Genomic DNA, 17805 nt, shown 5'->3' on the forward strand with positions numbered 1-17805 from the left:
GGGTCTCATCTCAGTTGCATGTGCCTGGATAACCTCACCAGGGAGGCATCCAGGAGGCATCCAGATCCTTATTGTTGTGTTTTACACCCAAAAATATCAAAAGCAACAAAAAGCTGAAGTTCCTTAGTATTTTTGATAAAAAATTTGATTTAAATTTTAAAAACTTACAAAATGTGAGATTGTATTAAACAAAGCTTTAATACTATTTCATAAAAGTCACATTAGAAGTTTGAATGCAATGCAACATTTTCCAGTCATCGTATCAACTCCTTTTATTTAGCACAGCTATTGGAAATGCTTTTGCTCCTAAATATTTCAGTTTTCTTGAAAGTAATTTCTAAATGGCACCTACTTTCTGTACTAACCTTGAAATAATTTAATTTCTCCTATTTTTTTTTTGTTTTTATTCTCATTCATGTGTCCCTGAAGCCCCCCATCATTCCCCATATTGCCCATGTTTCCATGTCATTATGATTTTTGACACTACCTCCATGAAAGCATTACTCACCCAGTCTCCACACACACCCTCCCGAGCGTCCTCCCTCCTTCCTTCTTGTCAGATTTATAAGGCAGCATGCCTGCCTCGGTGAGAAGAGAGAAGCTGAAACACCAACGGCAGGTTGATACTGTATTTCATGAAACCCGCTGTTGCCTCCTCTACAACACGAGACCTCCGAGCTCCATCATGCGTGTGCTCAGTGTTGTGTTCCTGCTGACCACCGTGGGTTCATGTTTGTGTGTGAATGAGATCAAGTTTGAAGGGAACATCGCCGACAATTACGATAACGAGATTGTCCCGGATCAGCAGGAGGGTGAGTGTCGATTTCTTGTCTCTGACCAGATGGCTCATTGAGAGGAATTTATCATTAGCTTCCACGGCAACGACTAAACACTAGGTCCTCGTTTATGAGGAAATTATATAGTCTTGTTTATTTTGGTGATGTATGAGTGTGTTCACAAATGTCGTTTCATATTTTAGTCATAATACAATTTTTGCAGAAATAATATCATCAACTTTGGGCTTTTTTCAAAAAGTTACCATCTTTGGTCATTGAAGATGAGGAAAACTTGTCTCTGCTCCTTTATCGCATTTATTAAAAGTCTAAAGTCAAAGAAATTTGAGCCTTTATTTAGCACTTTCACTATACATAAGCTTTACTAAAATGAGATCTAAGGACCAGATCGATCCTATGAAAGCTTTTTATGTGTCAAATATGCATGTTTCCTCCATGAAGCCACAGGTTTTCCTCCCACAGTTAAAAACACACATTTAAGGTAAATATGAAGTCTAAATTGAACATCTAATCGTGTGTTCATGTCCGTTCCTGTTGGCTCTGGAATGGACTGGAGACACATCCGGGGTGCATACCACTTTGTGCTTATTGGTCAAAAGAATAGTCTCCAAAATCTTCAAGTACCACTCTTGCAATCTTAAGAAAAGCAATAAGATTCAAGAAAATCACACAAACTCAAAAGCAACTAAACTTCTGCAGAATTGTTGTTATTTAAAGAGGAAGCAGCTTAGGGACAGAACAGCAGGAGGAAAAAAGTACAATAAGAACAATAGTAGATTTATTGCTTTTTAGACATTTGTATGATTAAATAAATATTCAAGAATACTGAAGAAAGCAAATCTATAAGCTTTCAATAAGTAACCATTACTAATTTTCTTTGCTAAATGCAATTTTTGCTCCTTTGTCATCCAAGCTTTCATTAAATATGTCGTTTTCATCCAGAGCCAATGCCGTTCAACCTTTGCTGTGTGACTGTAGTATTGACGCACCCCTGTGGTTTTGTTCTGCAGGGGAGTCCCTAAACGCAGGGTGCCATGCAGACCTCTCCCGCTGGGACAAGCTTTTCATATCTCTGGAGGACTCCCACATGAAGCAGAACATGCTGCTGGAATCGGTGCGGCAGTGCTGTGGCGGAATGGTCTCTGCGAAGGCCCAGGTGGAAAAGCTGCTGAAGAGCGCGCTCCAGCAGTACATGGCCAGCCTGGGCTCGTCGTGCAGGGCGCAGGCGGAGCAGGCCGATCTCAGGCTGCATGACAGCATGGTGGAGCTACGTAGGGAAGAGGCAGACAGGGAGAGGCGAATAAACGCTACCCTGAAGAGGATGCTGCACAGCGGGCAGGAGGAGAATGCTCGACTAAAGCGCCTGGAAGAATCTCTTGCATCACTGACCGCAGAGAGCCAACCAACACCGAGACCTGGAGGTTGGGGGACATCAGGGATGAAACCCCTCCTGTCTGACCTGAAGGGAATGACTTCACCATCAGATGTGGATGCAGTGAAAGGGTCTCTGGTTGCTATAGCGACAGAGCTGCAGAAGGTTCACCTGCAGTTGAGCGAAATGATGGATCAGGCAGGAACACTGAGCAATAATCAGGGAGATACATGAATTTACACACAGGGATAACGCACTTACCCTTTTCTTAAAGTTTGCTTTATTATATATATATGAGCTTATTTTTTCTGGTGAGAACAAACTGTAATGTCCCAATTAATATGTGGGCTTGCTTTAATGAATAAAAATCTGTTAAACAGCCAAATCACTCAGATGGAAACGGTTTCCTCCCTCCTCCCACGTGGTGATCTTCTCATTTTCAACACTTTAATTTGTCTAAGTCAGAGCTCGTGTTTATCCTGCCACGCACGTGCCAGCGTTTACGCCTCTGTCTCCGTGTTTATGTAGCCGTGATGGCGTCTAATACCCACAACCGCAGGAAGGTGTGTCAGCGGTCTGGGTGGTGTGTAAATCTTGTGCTCATTAGCTGCTTTAAGAGTGTCTGAATGTAAAGAGGCCGCGACTTATAATAGTCACAGTGTTTCTGATTAGTGAAACTGTGCCAGGACTGCGATGTGCCAACTGTTACACACACACACACACACACACACACACACACACACACACACACACACACACACACACACACACACACGCACACACTCTCTCTCTCTCTCTCTCTCTCTCTCTCTCTCTGTGTGTGTGTGTGTGTGTGTGCTTCTACACCACAAAAAAGAGGCAAAGGGAATAAAAGTAAATTGTTTACTATATTAACCAAAGGTAGCACTCTCTCAAGTTCTGCAAAACAAACTGATTTATTTTCTAAAAGTAACCATCATTTGTTTTTGAGCTGACTGATTTAAAGTATTTTATACTAACACAACAGTGCAAATGCTGTCCTTCTCAGGTTTGATAACAGCAGATGTTTTGGGAAAACAACAGAGAACTAAAATTGAATTTCCCAAGCACAATGACATCATAGAAACATTGTTTTGTAATGAAATGTGCACTTGTGCCCATTTCGACATGATTTAGCCTCTAAAGATCTGCAGCTGGGTGCAATATTTTATCATTGTTTCTTTTGTCCTAAATGTCAGGTGTAAGATGTGAAAGAGCAGATAACGGGTTTCCCTGATCCACAAAAGCTCCAGACATTTCTGCAAACACATGCAGAGATAAGAATGGTGTTACTGTTGATAAAAATAGTGTGTAGGGTTTTTTTATTAGCTCTTTTTGAGAGAGAAGAAAGCAGCAGGGGACAAAAAAAAGAGACCATAAGAAAAAAGAGCCGCTCTTGTCCATAAAACTCTTGTTTTATAAGGCAGGACAATATTCAGCTAACATCGGCTCTGCTTTCTGGGCCCAACTGCGTTCCTGTTCTGCTTTCATCTGTTTTTCGTCATTTCCCTTCCTGCTCTGCTTCTTATCTCTAAACCGATCCCATCATCTCTCTTTGCTCTCCATCCGTTTGTCCTCCTCTGATGACGAGCCTTGCTCATCTTTCTTGCTTCCTCGTTTTTTTTCCTCTCCTGTCATCCGTCACTGACGATGAGTTCAATTAAACCTGCAGCCGACGTGGATGCATCTGCAAACCGTTTCTGAGCAAAAGTAGCCAAAGCCGTGCACGCCGACAGATTTTAATATCACATCATCACTGCAACAGACAACACAATATTGGCACTTTCCCAAAAGCAACGACAACAATACAAAATCTCAGATGAACATTTATGTCTCTTCTGTACAGTGGATCCGACAGGGCTGTGGAAAAGACTTCGCCCCCTCACAGATTTCCTATTTTTTATGATCGATTGCATTTTGTATTTCCAGACGGAGTTAATCACCTGAAAGAGGGGAAATGGTTTCTCACAGCACTCCTGATTCTAGAAGTGAAGGAGACAAGAAAAAAAGAGGAAATATGGGGTTTATTTTATGGGTGACTCCAGAATCTCCTCATACTCCTCCCTCTGGCGCCGCCCGCCACCTCGAGAGGGAAGCAGCTTCATCGCCACCAGCCAGCCGACGCTCAGCACAACCATCACGTTGCCCACAACCTCGGGAGCAGTGGGAGCCACAGGGAACACTGCAAGATGAAGCAGCATGGCAATGGGAATCTCCAAGCTCTGGGAGGCAGAAACCAGAGCTGGGTGGAGACGGGTGAGGGCATGTGTCATCCCTAAGAAGGCTGCTACTGAGCAAGCTACCAAACCCAGGATAAGGCCCCATGCTGGGGCACTCATTGGCCAGGACCAGCCTTCCTGGAGCAGAACCAAAGTGGCTGGGGTTAGCAGGCAGCCTGTCCAACTCACTGTGAACAAAGCAGTACCCATTCCCACCCTGTCCTTCAGTGAACGATACCCAACCAAAGCCAGAGCCATCCACAACCCAGCGAGTGCTGAAAGGGACCACCCAAAAGCACCTTTCCAGAAGGCAACTGGGTCAATTGGTGAATCTGAATAGCTCTCGTCTGTGGTAGGAAGTAGTAGGAGTCCCAAACCGCACAATCCCGCTGCTGTGGTTATCCCGTCAGCCAGTCCTAGCCTTTCCTCCAGAAGCAGGAAGGCAAGGGTTGCAGACAGGGCTGTAGTTGCCAAACGCCACGTTGTTGTACCATCTCCAGGGGAGACGAAGGTTAAGGATGAGTAGGCACAACAAAGGGAGAGGGAGTATGCAATGCCATAACAGAGTAGACGTAGTCGATAACCCTCCGGTCCAAAAGGGTTCTGCCCTCGATATAGTGGGATGGCCACAGACAGGAGCTGTACGATAGACCGCACCAGGAGGAGAAACAGGGGTCCAAGGCTGAAGCGTTCAACGGCAAGGCGGGTCAGGACTATCAAACAGCCATGAGCCAGCGCCGCGCAAAACAGCCCCAGCCAGGTGAAGCGAGATGCCGACACAGAAGCCTCACCAAAACTAGCCAGTTGTTCCCCTACGCCTTTCCCAGAACCCTTCACTGCTTTGGCTCCCCCCTCGCTCCCTTCTCCCCCTCCTCCAGTTGCCTGGAGTTTATGGGATGCATCCTTGTTTTTATCTTTGGAGCCAAACAGTGTCATGGGCCATTTCTTGCTCTCCGTCAGTCGTTTCTTGTCTGACGTCTCCTCAAGGAAGGAGCCAAAGTCCTCAAAGGACGGAGCGTCATCGTAGCCTTCGTCCCCTGGCTGGGGGAAGTGAGTGTGTATTCCCGGCTGAGGAGAGTGCGGGGCTTGAGTGGCATACTTTGCTGTTACTGTGTGAGGGTGGATCTTCACTCTCTTCTTTGATCCACTCAGAAGGTGAGTGGATTCCATTTTGAAGCCTCTGAGTTGACGTACACCTGCAGGAGAAACAACATGGTTAGCATCCGTACTCGGACTCCTGCAAACCCTCCCACATACTTCTCCGTCATGCTTGTCCCTCTCTGGGGTTCAGTCTGATATCTCATGTATCTTTAATATCCGAGATAAGAATAGCAGTGACTCACACCTTGCCGTGTGTGCCTCCAGTCTGCACTGAATGTGCGTAAGCTCTACATTTCTGACTAATCACCACTTTAACTGTTCTCCTGTATGACATGCTGAATCTGTACCAATTGAATTTAACAGAATAAAAACTGTCCTATTGAGTTTTTGTATCTTCTGGTATAAAAGGCTCAGTGTCTGTTGGCAGTGATGGTTACATAAGCAGGGCGCTCCTCATTTATCGTCTGTTTTGTTCTTTTTCGAATGAATTTTCTTGTCTGTTTTTCTATTGACAGCTCACACTGATTAATCCCTTTTCTATGACCTTTGTATGAAGGATTAACATCTCTCTCTCTCTCTCTCTCTCTCTCTCTCTCTCTCTCTCTCTCTCTCTCTCTCTCTCTCTCTCTCTCTCTCTCTCTCTCTCTCTCTCTGTGAATTGTTTGACTTTTTTTTGTTGCATGTTTTCAAATTTACAACAGTTTTCATTTTATTCTCATTTATAAACAGAAAATTTCTTAGTTTTTGACATTTTGAACTCTTCCTAAATAGTTACACATTTAGAACAGAAACAAACTTTGAAATGACCCAAAAAAAATGAAGATTTTATTTATTTATTTATTTATTTTTCCAAACTAAACACCGGACAGTCCTTTAGATCTCTTTCCTGGTTTAGTGATATTTTCCCGATGAGTAGAAAAGCGGATGTTTCTTTCTTTGTGGGGACACAAGTGCCAACGGCTGCATTCTGCACATTTCTCTTGATTGAAAATAAAAATAAATACAAATGGGTTTGTAGAACATTTCCTTATAGGAATCAAATCCATTCGAAATCCTTTAACTAGACGATTGTGCTGAATGTAAAATATAAGTCAGGTTTTCTACCTAAATGATTTATTAGAGGCTGCTCTGATGACACCTGACAGCGATCAAGATGCTCCTGCCTGATCTTCTCCTCACAGCCAGCTAACTGTTGGATGATGCGGGCTGCCTCTCTGCAGTGCTGCTGTCTCTGCTGCCGCTGAAAGCTTTTTTTTTTGCACCTTACACAAATAAGTTGCTAAGAGCCAACACAGCTTAACAGCACATGCTTCATCCAAGGAGGCATGCAACAATTAATAGATTTATAGATGCTGGATAACCGTTTATCAGACATGAAACATTATGCAGCTGTGGTGTTTAATGGTGACAAATCAATTAATAAAGCTGCCCCCATAATAAAGGAACATGATGTTTAATGTGCTTTGGAGTGATGTAGCTAAATGTCATCCTCAAGGTTATCTTTTATTAGTTGGGCTCTTCTGTGACACCAAAAGCGTGAAAGAGAGAGACACACGAGGGGAAGAAGCCGCTGATTGAGACAAACCATCATAAATGATTATTGCTCTTTTATTCTGACACTGCGCAGCTCCTTGGCCCCTCGGGGAACACTTGGTCGCTCAGCTGTCTGGAGGCGTTTTATGACATAGATCGTAACAAGATCCAAGCATTAACTGTTATTCTGTCCGGAAGGAAAGACTGGACGGATTATTGAATGAGGAGACGCGCGCGCCCGCTCCCCGTCTCGATGCGCTCCTGGAGCTCCGCGGTCGCGGATGGTGAGCTGTGACATCAGTTCAACATTAGTTGTGACCACCAGAAGCCACTAACCTTCACTCACCTGTCTGTAACCAGGACTAGACCTCACCAGCAGCCTGTGAACGCAGCGAGCATCTCCATCTTCTGGGGCCGTTTGTTTGCCCTCGTTCCTGGGTTCCTCAAGGGCAAAGCTCCAGCGGGGACCCACTCCCTCCTCGATTTCCTCCGCGGGGAGAAATGTGTGCTTTATGGGAGCCTGCTGCCCTCGTCCATCTCTCAGACAATCACACCCGCGCACACACTCCTGCTCAGTTTCATCGGGGAGAGAGAGAGAGAGGAGGAGGAGGAGAGGGAGATCTGATCTAAATGTCTGAGCATGCGTTAAAGCCTCTGGAATCATTTATCATCCTCTGGATTGATTTTTTTTGTTTCAAATGCCATGTTTATGCTCGCTCAACAAATAATTTTCTAATATGATATTTTAAGTTTATTTTGGTTTTTCATCTGTCCATCTCAGGCAACCCGATCTTCTCAGGGACAGTTCCTCTTGGCCTCATAGCTCAAATCTCTTGGTTCTGGCCTCCTCCCAGTAACTTCCACAGAAAGTTGATCAGGGGGCATCCACGTCAGAAAGCCCACCTCAGATGACTCCTTTCTATGAGGAGGAGCAGCAACAGCTCCCACCTCCCCCAGCCTACAGCTTATTTCAAGCTTTGTGTGGCAAGGTGGAGAAATGAGGGCCTGGATGGGATTTGATCACCAGATAGTCACGCATGCTAACCAGTCAGCGAAAGGGATATCCCTGTGGCTAAGTAGCCAGGGCGCATGATCAATCGGGATACAGTGACTGGACGCTCGCCTTGTCACATTTGCATCGAAGCTCTTGTTCATTCAGTCGTGATTCAAAATGTGTGACCCAAATGTCCCAACTTTGGTTTTTGAACATACACAGACCAATCAGGAGCTTTTATTTTGCACCTTTTTAACCGACTAGCAGTCCTGATGCTTTCATCAATGATGTCTCATTTTCTTGGTGCTATTTGATTCTGCTGAACAGTTATGTAACAATGATGATGTGGTGTATTTATCATATTCAGACGTCTAGGTGACAATCACCTTTCATTTCTATCATTTACTGTTTTAGCCCCATTTTAATGCTGATGTCTTTTTTAAGTGTGTGAAAATTATTCTTTTTTTCCTGAAGGATTTTCTCACATTCAGGTACTAATAACATATCAACTCATGAGGTTTGAATGATACATTCAAAGTTTTTCTTCCCAATGTCTCCTAATAAGAGTGCCTTTCTTTGCTTTAGCATAAAAGAGCCCCACCAGCCTCAGCGAGGGCAGATCAGAAAGCCTTGGGTTCAACTGACTTACCAACAAAGCAACAACCAGTCTGGATCTCTTAAAAGAGAAATGGGAATTGGATCTGATTGTTGGGAGTGGTTTGGCACAAAGGTTCTACAGCCCTCAATGTGTGTTAGACATAGTCATCCAGTTCAAAGTAGTGCACCGTGTACTGTGGTCCAAGACTGTCTGTCATGGTCTGCGTCTGCCCCCTCCTTTATGTGTCTCCTGATGTTTCTCCATCCTCTCTTGTTTCCCTTCTGTGTCTAGCACCCTCATGTGTCCTTTGTCTGCGTCTCAATATTGTGTCTTCTGTTTGTAGGCCTTTTTATTATTCCCTCAGGTCTGGTGTTCATTTAGTTATCCTCTGTCCCTCCAGTTGCAGCTCCAGCCTCTTGTTCCCCAGCCCAGTATATGTGTGTGTGAGTTATTTATGTCTGTGTGTGTGTGTTAGTCCTTCCCGCAGCCTTTTAGTTTGGATTTGTAGTTTTAGGTTTATCTGTCCTCCTTTGGTTCTGTTTCCCCATTTAGGTAATTATTGTCACCTGCCTTCCCTCCAGCCCTCACTCCACACACCTGCTTCCTGTTCCCTTAATTGCTCCTCCCTGTTATTTAAGCCCTGTCTTGTCTTTGTCTTGTGTTGGTCCATTGTTGTTATTCTGTCAGTCTCTCGTTCCTAGCTCTGGTGTTTCTTGGTTCTTCTTGTGGTTTCTAGTATTTCTGATCTCTGGTTTATATTTTGGACATTTTTGGATTTTTGGCTTCCAGCCCTTTTTGGATTTATTTTGTTTTTTGGACTCATCCTGCAAAATAAAGGATTTACTTTACATCATCCCCTGCCTCGTGTTATCCTGGGTACTGCATTTTGGGTCCTACCAACACCGCATTGTGACACTGTCTAAAATTAGGCCAGGCTTGGACTCGACATGTGAATGTTGCAAACAGTTACCCGCTACTCTACTTCATGTTGGACGTGTCCAACACAGTAATATTGGTGGTCCTTTTTTTGACGCACTCTCCAAAACCTGTGGGACCATCTTTGACCGCTTTGTTTGGAGGTCATGGTAGATGCTTCTTTCGACACTTATCATCTACATATGATAACCTTTGCTGTACGCTGGCTAAAAGACTTTTTCTTGCCAATTGGAACGATTCTGGCCTGCCAGCATATGGCCACTGGGTTGTGGAGACAATGTCTCATGTAAACCTGTAGAAAATCAGGAAAACACTGAGGGGACCACCTGAAAAATGTAATTCTGGATGGTTGACTTTTGTATCAGATTTTAATGGTGTGTCTGTGGACATTTTCAGTAATTTGTTGCTATTTATTCTTTTGTGAGATTATTTCTGTGTTTTGATTTTGTCTTGTTGATTTTTTTTCTTTGTTCTTGTTCTGTTTTTAAAATATTGTGAAAAGTTAATAAAAACAACCTTGTTGAAAAACATGTTATGCCATTAAAGAAAACAACTATAAGTTACAGATGTAACAGTCCTCAACAACCAGTGAGTATGTTCTCAACTGTGAAGTGGTGGTGGCATAATGATATGGGAATGTGTCTAAAATGTTTGATAACTGAGATCAATCCTTTATTTTCTAATTTTCTAATATTTTCAGCTTCATATTTAACGGTTTAAAGCCTGAATTATGAAATAATAATATTATAAATAGTGGCAGGACAAAATGGTATTTGCTGTATTTATGATGTACAGAAACTCCAAGTATAAACACCTTTTGATCCATTGTTACTGAATCTTTAGTGGAAGATTTATGAGTGTTGAATAATAACTCCCAAATAACTTTTGGTATGTTTATTTTTTAAATAGAAATCACATGATTTGTTCTGGAGCTCCAATCAAAACTGGTCCCTATTAATCTCATTAACTGCAGTTAAGCTTAATCACAAAATTTACATAATATTTGAATAAAAGGATTGATGATTTTAAAGAAGCTTAGTTTCTTTGCATTTACTATGTTTTTGTTTGATTTACTGATCCAGCAACTCCACCAAGGTCTACATCTGAGCTACCTGTGAGTGCTTTGACATTTTGTTCCTTTTAAACCTGTTTGACTCGTTTCATCTTGAGCTGCGTTAACCTTTACAGAAAGTATAGCCTGGTTGGCTGTTAGCCCACAAAAATGTGCCAATTCACTAAAAACATCCAGCTGTTGCCATGTGTTTAATCCCTAATTTAGGAAATTAACATTTGTTTGTTGCTTTCTTTACTTTGCGATGAATGCATGAATATTAAACACATCAAACGGTTTGCAAACGTGCAACACATTCTGATGCAATCAGGCGTAAAACCAAACAACAGGCATCTTTTCTCTCATTTATCAGGTAGAACGTAAGCTTCAGCTCTCAGTTCTTTGTAAATTAAGAGCAAAACAAACTCAGTTTGTTTAGGTTTTTTCTTTTACGAAATAGTTAAAATGTTCATTGTTTTTCTGCATGACTGTGTGAAAAACCCTGAACAGATGGATAAGTGAAAGTTCTGCTGTACTGTTTTGTTCTCTTTAATAAAGGTCATGTTCTTTCTTCCTACTGAATCTTGCCTCTGTGCTGAAGATGAGGACGAACATGCAGTGTTGCCATGGTTACAGTGGATCAGTTGCACCCAGTTATTTGGGGTGCTGTTTAAATCCCAGCTCTGGTTGCTGCTGTGCAGGTTATGGGAACAGGTTCGTCGGCTCGCTGTGATGTGAGTAGATCACAGCACAGAAGAAGTGGGTAAGACAAACTAGAAATCAGGAGGTTTAAGATGACTTTTAAAGTAAACATTCTTCGTTTTCTCTTTTCCCATCACTGGTCAAGACCAAATTATTTCTAGGATGTTACGATAAAGCAGCAGCTGAGAGGAATATCTCATGCTGTAGTATGTTTTAGCCTCTGTTGCATCCTAATCTGGATCCATTTTTTATTTTTGCTATGGAAACGAGCATGCAATCTGGTAACTTTGATAAGATATGCATCTGTTTGTACTATTCATGGACACTATTTTGAAAAGACTGGATGCACATCTCATAGAATTTAACCCAAACGAACAAGAAAAGTGCAGAATTAATTAAACTATTTCTATCAGAGTATTTTTAGGGTTGGTTTTCTTTGACTTCTGCATACTTGTCAGCAGGAAATTTGCTGTTACGATTTCTTTTGAAGAATGTTTATGAAAAATAATTAGCTTACCAGATGTAGACAGCATTCTAAAAGGCCTTAGTTTTGAGAAACAGAGTTTAGAATAGTATTATTTTACCTCACTTTTATCCCTGGATGCCCCAGATACACCACATCTAGCTGCTAGTGATATCTATAATCTTATAAATAACAACAGGAATCTGTATAAATGTGTAAAACTAAACTTACAGAGTGTAGCGTACCAAAAGGCCAAGTATTTCATCAAAATGACCAAAATTTAACTTTTAACTTGCAGGCTCAACCTACTTCTTCACACGGGTCAATCTGACACCGTGGTGCCGATCAACGAGATGAACTGGTGTGCCACATCCTAACTGTCTGGTCCCCAACCCAGAAAAGCCCTACTCAATGACCTTGTTACCCTATACGGGAGCCACAAGAAGTCCTTCTCCCTTTTCTTAGCTAAAAACTGAAGGTCTCATGCAGAAGATGAGACTTTTACTCTCTGAATAAAGCTTATTGTTCTTGTCCTAAATGTCCTTTTTACTATCTCATATTCTGTTGAATGAACAATTTGCTTAAAAGTGTTTGATTAATGTGTCCTTAACTTTGCATTGTGGATTAAAATGAATATTTTTCTGTATTGATTCATTTCAGATCTTAAATTACACCAGATCAGTATTTGTTGATTTTAATATTAAATCTAGCAGTATATTAACACCCCATAATATTAGTATTAATGTTAAAACATTTGTGCTTCAAATAATCTGTTTAACATTTTCACTTCACACTAAGAAATAACCTCTCTAAGTATCTGAGGGAAGGAGGGATCTTCTGAGCTATTTTGGTAACGCCTTTAAACTTGTCAAATTCTGATTTGTCTAAATTTGTCAACAATAAAGTTAATAAAGGCTTGAACGCTTCCAGATCTAGCCAGTTCTCCAGCCGCCACCCAATTAGGCCAATCTGGTGAGCAAGCATTTGGAAAGTCGCTCTGCAAGGCTTGCGAGTGATATCAGACACAACATCCTCAGATGCAAAATAGATACGCCAGCTTCCTGCCATCACCTGGAAGGTATCTCAGACTAGATGGGTCATGCTCAGAGCTGAACTAGGGGTTCCGTTGCCAAAGGTCCACTCTACTGGCAGTGACCACCTCAACCTCTTGACCCCCTGGCTCGTACGGGGACCTTCAACACAAAAGGGTGCGTGGACTCGGCACAAATGGCGTCGGATGGTTTTATGAATAATCTCTAGCTTATCAAACCATACAGCCAAACTGATTTTACAACCGAGACATCACAAGATCTCTCAGATATTTAATAAGGTTTTGCTACAAACATCTAGCTTACATTCCATCATTTCATTCATACTTTATTGTTTATGATCATTAGTTTAGAAAAATAGAATTAAATTCACCTTTATAACCTGCATCCATGACTCTTAATTAATTAATATGAAGTGTGTGTGTTCCCTGAATAGTCAAAGAACCTAGAGTAATATTAAATCAAACATTCAAAGACCAATCAGATTGATAATTCATATTTATATGGAATACCACATCTTATTGATCATTTAACTTAATGAAGTGTGGCTAATTCTCACCGCTACATATATAGATGTATGGAAGCAGATTGCACTCACCCCCCCCCCCCCCCCCCCCCAAAAAAGAAGCCTCTGTCTACTGAATTAACAAGATATCGTTTTCAAAAATTAAATAAGCATAATCCCTCTGCATATTCTGTAGTGGAGGAACTCAAACATGTGCCATTTGTTGAGTTTAATTAACTTTTTCTTTGTTTTGGGAATGAGACACTGGGAAATGTCTACTCTTGTCCCTGAAATGTAGATGGGCAGGAATGATGATTCAGCCCTGGAATATCTTCGTCTGTCCGGCCGGCCGTGAAAGGGTGGGGGGTGTTTCCCAGAACCCACATATTGGATTGTTATTTTGGCAACTTTGCGCAGACACCCGAGGGATTTGCACCTGTTCAGACACAAATGGTCATCAAATCTTCTGGATGTTGCTGTTTTTCTGGGATCAGTTTACTAACATGCTGCAGGGTGCACCCTGCAAGGATCTAGAATTTTTTGTAATCTTCTGGTTGTCTCCTGTGTCACTATGTAGCCAGCTTCAGATTAATCAACTTCTAACCTTTGAGCATCCCATATTTAGTCCACTGATCCTGGAGAAACACAGTCACATACAGAAGATCCTATGGGGATTTGCATCTTGTAACATCCAGAAAATGGTCAGTTTTCACCTACATATTGACCTACATGCCACGGTCATCTGCAAACATAAATTCCATCCTCTAAGGTGGATTTTACATTCTTAACTTCCAACAAGCCCAGAAAATTCTGCAGCTCTGAACACATATACAATACATGATAACGTATTGTCAACAAACTGTTCCCATTTCAAGACCTAAGCTTCCCTTATCGCTTCTAGAGGATTCCTCATGCCTCTGAATGAAGTGAACATTTTCAGCTCATATGAGTTAATTAATCGTTAAATAACAATACGGTTAAATGAAGAAATGTTATATGAATACTAATGAAATGTTTTGATTAATCTGTGCTTAAATTACTGTGGTTGAAATTAATTTTATTATTACAATGAAACATTTTGGTATTGTGATCAGTGATGTTTGATTTAACAAGTGAATCATTATCTACACTCATACACAATGTTCATAAGATATAAATTAAAGTTAACGTCACTGCACATAGATATTTTCTTACCCACAATTTAGAGCATCCTGTATCTGACAGAAGGCGCGTTCCGATTGGCCAAGTAAATCATAATATGAGAATATTAAAACAGGGTCACTTGCGGAGTGATTCAGCATTCTGTGAGATTCAGCATTCTGTTAGTTTGAGCAAAACTCCAGACTGGCCACCGGAGGAAACTCTATAACCACCGCATCTCTTGACAAGTTTTCGACAAGCTAAAAGCTGCCTACAGCTGACACAGCAAAATGGTTCCTTCAGCTATTCAGAAACAGCTGCTCTAGACGCAAACTATTTCCAACCTGTGTGCCTGGCGACATCTCCGGACTGGAGAGTCGGTGCTACGGTTAATCTACTGAACCTCAGTGCCCAGAGGTCATCCGACCTTCCTGACCTCCAGATCCGCGAAGAGGGTCTCCAAAGAAAGGGTGAGGTAGACACAGCAGGATTGCGTCTGATGCCGTTTTGATAAGAACCAACTTCATAGTTTAATGTAAACCAAATTCTTTTCACACCCAGAACTCAGTTCTTCTAGATACGAGGTTCTGATAAACACACACCATTCAATCACCATACATCACATCCCATCCACTTAGATTCCTCCATCACAGTCGTCTTAGTTAACTTGTCTTGTTTTAAATTTGTTTGGAAAATAAATTTGTTACCTTTTATTAACCTGACTCCGTCTGAATTGAGACGAAGTCTGTTTGATCCCTGAAAAAGCAAAAAATCCTAGAATCTTCTGATTAAACATTCAAAGACCAATAAGGTTGACATCCTATATTTATATAAAATGCTACACCTTGTTGGTCATAAGTAAAGGTAATATATTAAGCTTAAAAGCAACTATATTTAACCCTACAATCTAAGCAGGGGCAAATCTCTCATACTGCGCCACATCGACAAGTAACAATCCCATCTGTGGGCTCTGGAGAATCCAGAATGGCCAGTGGCTGTAGGGCAGGGGTGTTCTGTCAGAGCACCATACATATCAGATTAGCATACATGCAGTTAATGTGCATGCACGACATGTGTAAGCCTATTTGGTCCAGACCAGTGTTGGATCTGTGAACCCCCATCCTAGGATTGAGCAAATTGCACTAATACCCGGAATCACCCCGCTTGGAGAACTTAATTCGTTAGATTTCTCCGACAGCAGACAGGGATGACATGCCCATCATATTGGTGATGCATGCAGTGTTGCCATGGTTACCAGGAAGCTGCATCATCTAGAGAAAACCTCTCTGATAGAGACAAAGTCATCCCCTAAATATCTGCAGCACCCTCTGCCAATGATCAGCCCACCAATTGATAGCAGGTTCAAGCCATCATCCTGCTACATTCAGAAGAGTTTTCCGAACCCCTACCACCTTCTCGGATGGCCGGACAGACGGAGATATTCAGGGCTGAAATGTAATCCCTGCCCATCTAGTTCAGAGACAAGAGTAACTATTTCCCAGTATCTCAATCCCTAAACAAAGTGAAAGTGAATTAAACTCAACAAACGAGACGCATTTGAGTTCCTCTATTAGCCCATCAGTAATGCCACAGAGAGTCATGCTTAATTATTAAGATTTGTTTTTTAAATGTTCTCATTGATTCAGAAAAACAGAGGCTTTTATTTATATTTTTTTTCAGAAGAATGCAATATGCTTCTGTATAAATGTTTGTGAAATATCAGATAAAATTTGGAGATTAGAGCTGAGTCCAGAAGAAGCTCATGAAAGGAAATCCAAAAATTATTTCTAATTCCTGAATATAGTGATTTAAGCAAGAAACAACCTTAAATGAATTTTATTAAATGACTTTTTAGTGATATTTTAAAATTTAGTTCTGTGGGTCATTTAGAAACTACTGGCTTAACTGAAATAATATATTTTCAACCTTATAGTGTTATGCTTTAACTCTAGAGTCGTTAATGCACCTGATATGCATTCTTATTTATTTATTTATTTGACTTGTATGTTTTAGGATGAAAAACTGCTTGAGGGTGACATCTTGGTTTGAGCAGGTCCTCCTACAACAGATAAAGAGTAAGATGGCAAAGTTAAAACAACATAAACTAAAAATAACAAACATAGTATTACATCCCTCTGCTTGCTAGGAGTGATGTGAACACCACTTCTCAAAAAGAACAGATTTTTGGTGAGCATATTCTACATATGATTGGTTAGGTCTATCTAACCGGAACCGCTGGCGATAAGCCTCTGGAACAAGTTCATAGGCATTTAAAACTGCGGTTTTCACACAATCGTACTTGGCGCTGTCCGTTAGAGACAGAGCAGAAATAACCTGAAGGGCCTTACCAGTGAGCTTGCACTGCGGAAGTAACGACCACACATCCCTAGGCCACTGGAGGGTCATCGCAATCCGCTCAAAAGTGAGGAAGAGCTCATCCGCTTCAGTTTCTCGGAACAGAGGAAGAAGGGAGACACATTTGCTGACGTCGAAGCCAGGTGGTAGTGACATGGCACCAGGAGGAGAAGGCGAGGCGTCTCGGTGCAAGGCACGGGGGAAAAATGGAAATGTTCCGGACTCTGTCCGTAAGACCTTTGTGTCTGAATACAAACATCCGGATAACGTGTTCCGGAATTTAACTGGACGAAGCCCCTAGTAACAGGTCCGGACTTGTTACGGACAGGGTGGCTGCTTCAGACTGGTGAGGTAGAGTTCCGGACAAGGGGGAGGAGGAGGGGACCGGGGGACGCTGTGCGCACCTAGATAGCTCGCTCCTGTAACATGCGGCGATCCACGGCAGCTCGCCTCCTACGGTACCGTCTAGACGCGCGACGGAGCGCTTCACACCGCTTCAGTGATTCCTTTAACCATTGAGCTTCCAAATCGGTCCTGAGATGTCTCCGGGTCACAACGACTGATGAAACTGGTTGCGTCTCAAAAAAATCAATAACTCTGAAGGAGTTTTGCGTCAGCTTGTTGCAGATGGTGTTTTCTTGTTGAAGCAATTCTATCAGCGTGAGAGAAAAGCTTTGTAGAGGTTTCGAGCGGCTAACCCGATACTCTGGAACTCTCGTCGCCACGGAGAGATTTTGGTGAGCTCAAGAACTGAACTTGAACTGAGGAGTTTTGGTTTTAACATAACTCAGAACATGCCCTCTCAGAGATAGACAGCTTTGTTGTTATGGAACAACGACATGTGAATGCAGTTACCTTTACCCTGATGTCTGTGTCCTGCATGGTGTGTATGAGTGCACATGACCTTATTGTCACTGTTAAACATTACTGATTATCATAAATAATAATTATTATTAACCAAAGAATAATAATTCA

The 17805-nt window shown here is 41.9% G+C and overlaps 2 protein-coding genes across 2 annotated transcripts; one reads left to right on the forward strand and one right to left on the reverse strand.

Annotated features, from left to right (window-relative positions):
• Window positions 1–557: 557 nt before the first annotated feature.
• LOC107392062 (pentraxin-related protein PTX3) lies at window positions 558–2995 on the forward strand. Its single transcript, XM_015969624.3, has 2 exons — window positions 558–812; window positions 1805–2995. The coding sequence occupies exons 1-2, from the start codon at window positions 575–577 to the stop codon at window positions 2398–2400; spliced, it is 834 nt and encodes a 277-aa protein (XP_015825110.3). The 5' UTR covers window positions 558–574; the 3' UTR covers window positions 2401–2995.
• Window positions 2996–3489: 494 nt separating this feature from the next.
• slc35g2a (solute carrier family 35 member G2a) lies at window positions 3490–7875 on the reverse strand. Its single transcript, XM_015969623.3, has 2 exons — window positions 7384–7875; window positions 3490–5599 (listed from the first exon to the last, which is right to left on the reverse strand). The coding sequence occupies exon 2, from the start codon at window positions 5571–5573 to the stop codon at window positions 4209–4211; it is 1365 nt and encodes a 454-aa protein (XP_015825109.3). The 5' UTR covers window positions 5574–5599; window positions 7384–7875; the 3' UTR covers window positions 3490–4208.
• Between the last annotated feature and the right edge of the window lie 9930 nt (window positions 7876–17805).

Source organism: Nothobranchius furzeri, chromosome 18 (assembly GCF_043380555.1).
Source record: "Nothobranchius furzeri strain GRZ-AD chromosome 18, NfurGRZ-RIMD1, whole genome shotgun sequence".
Classification (NCBI taxonomy): Eukaryota; Metazoa; Chordata; class Actinopteri; order Cyprinodontiformes; family Nothobranchiidae; genus Nothobranchius; species Nothobranchius furzeri.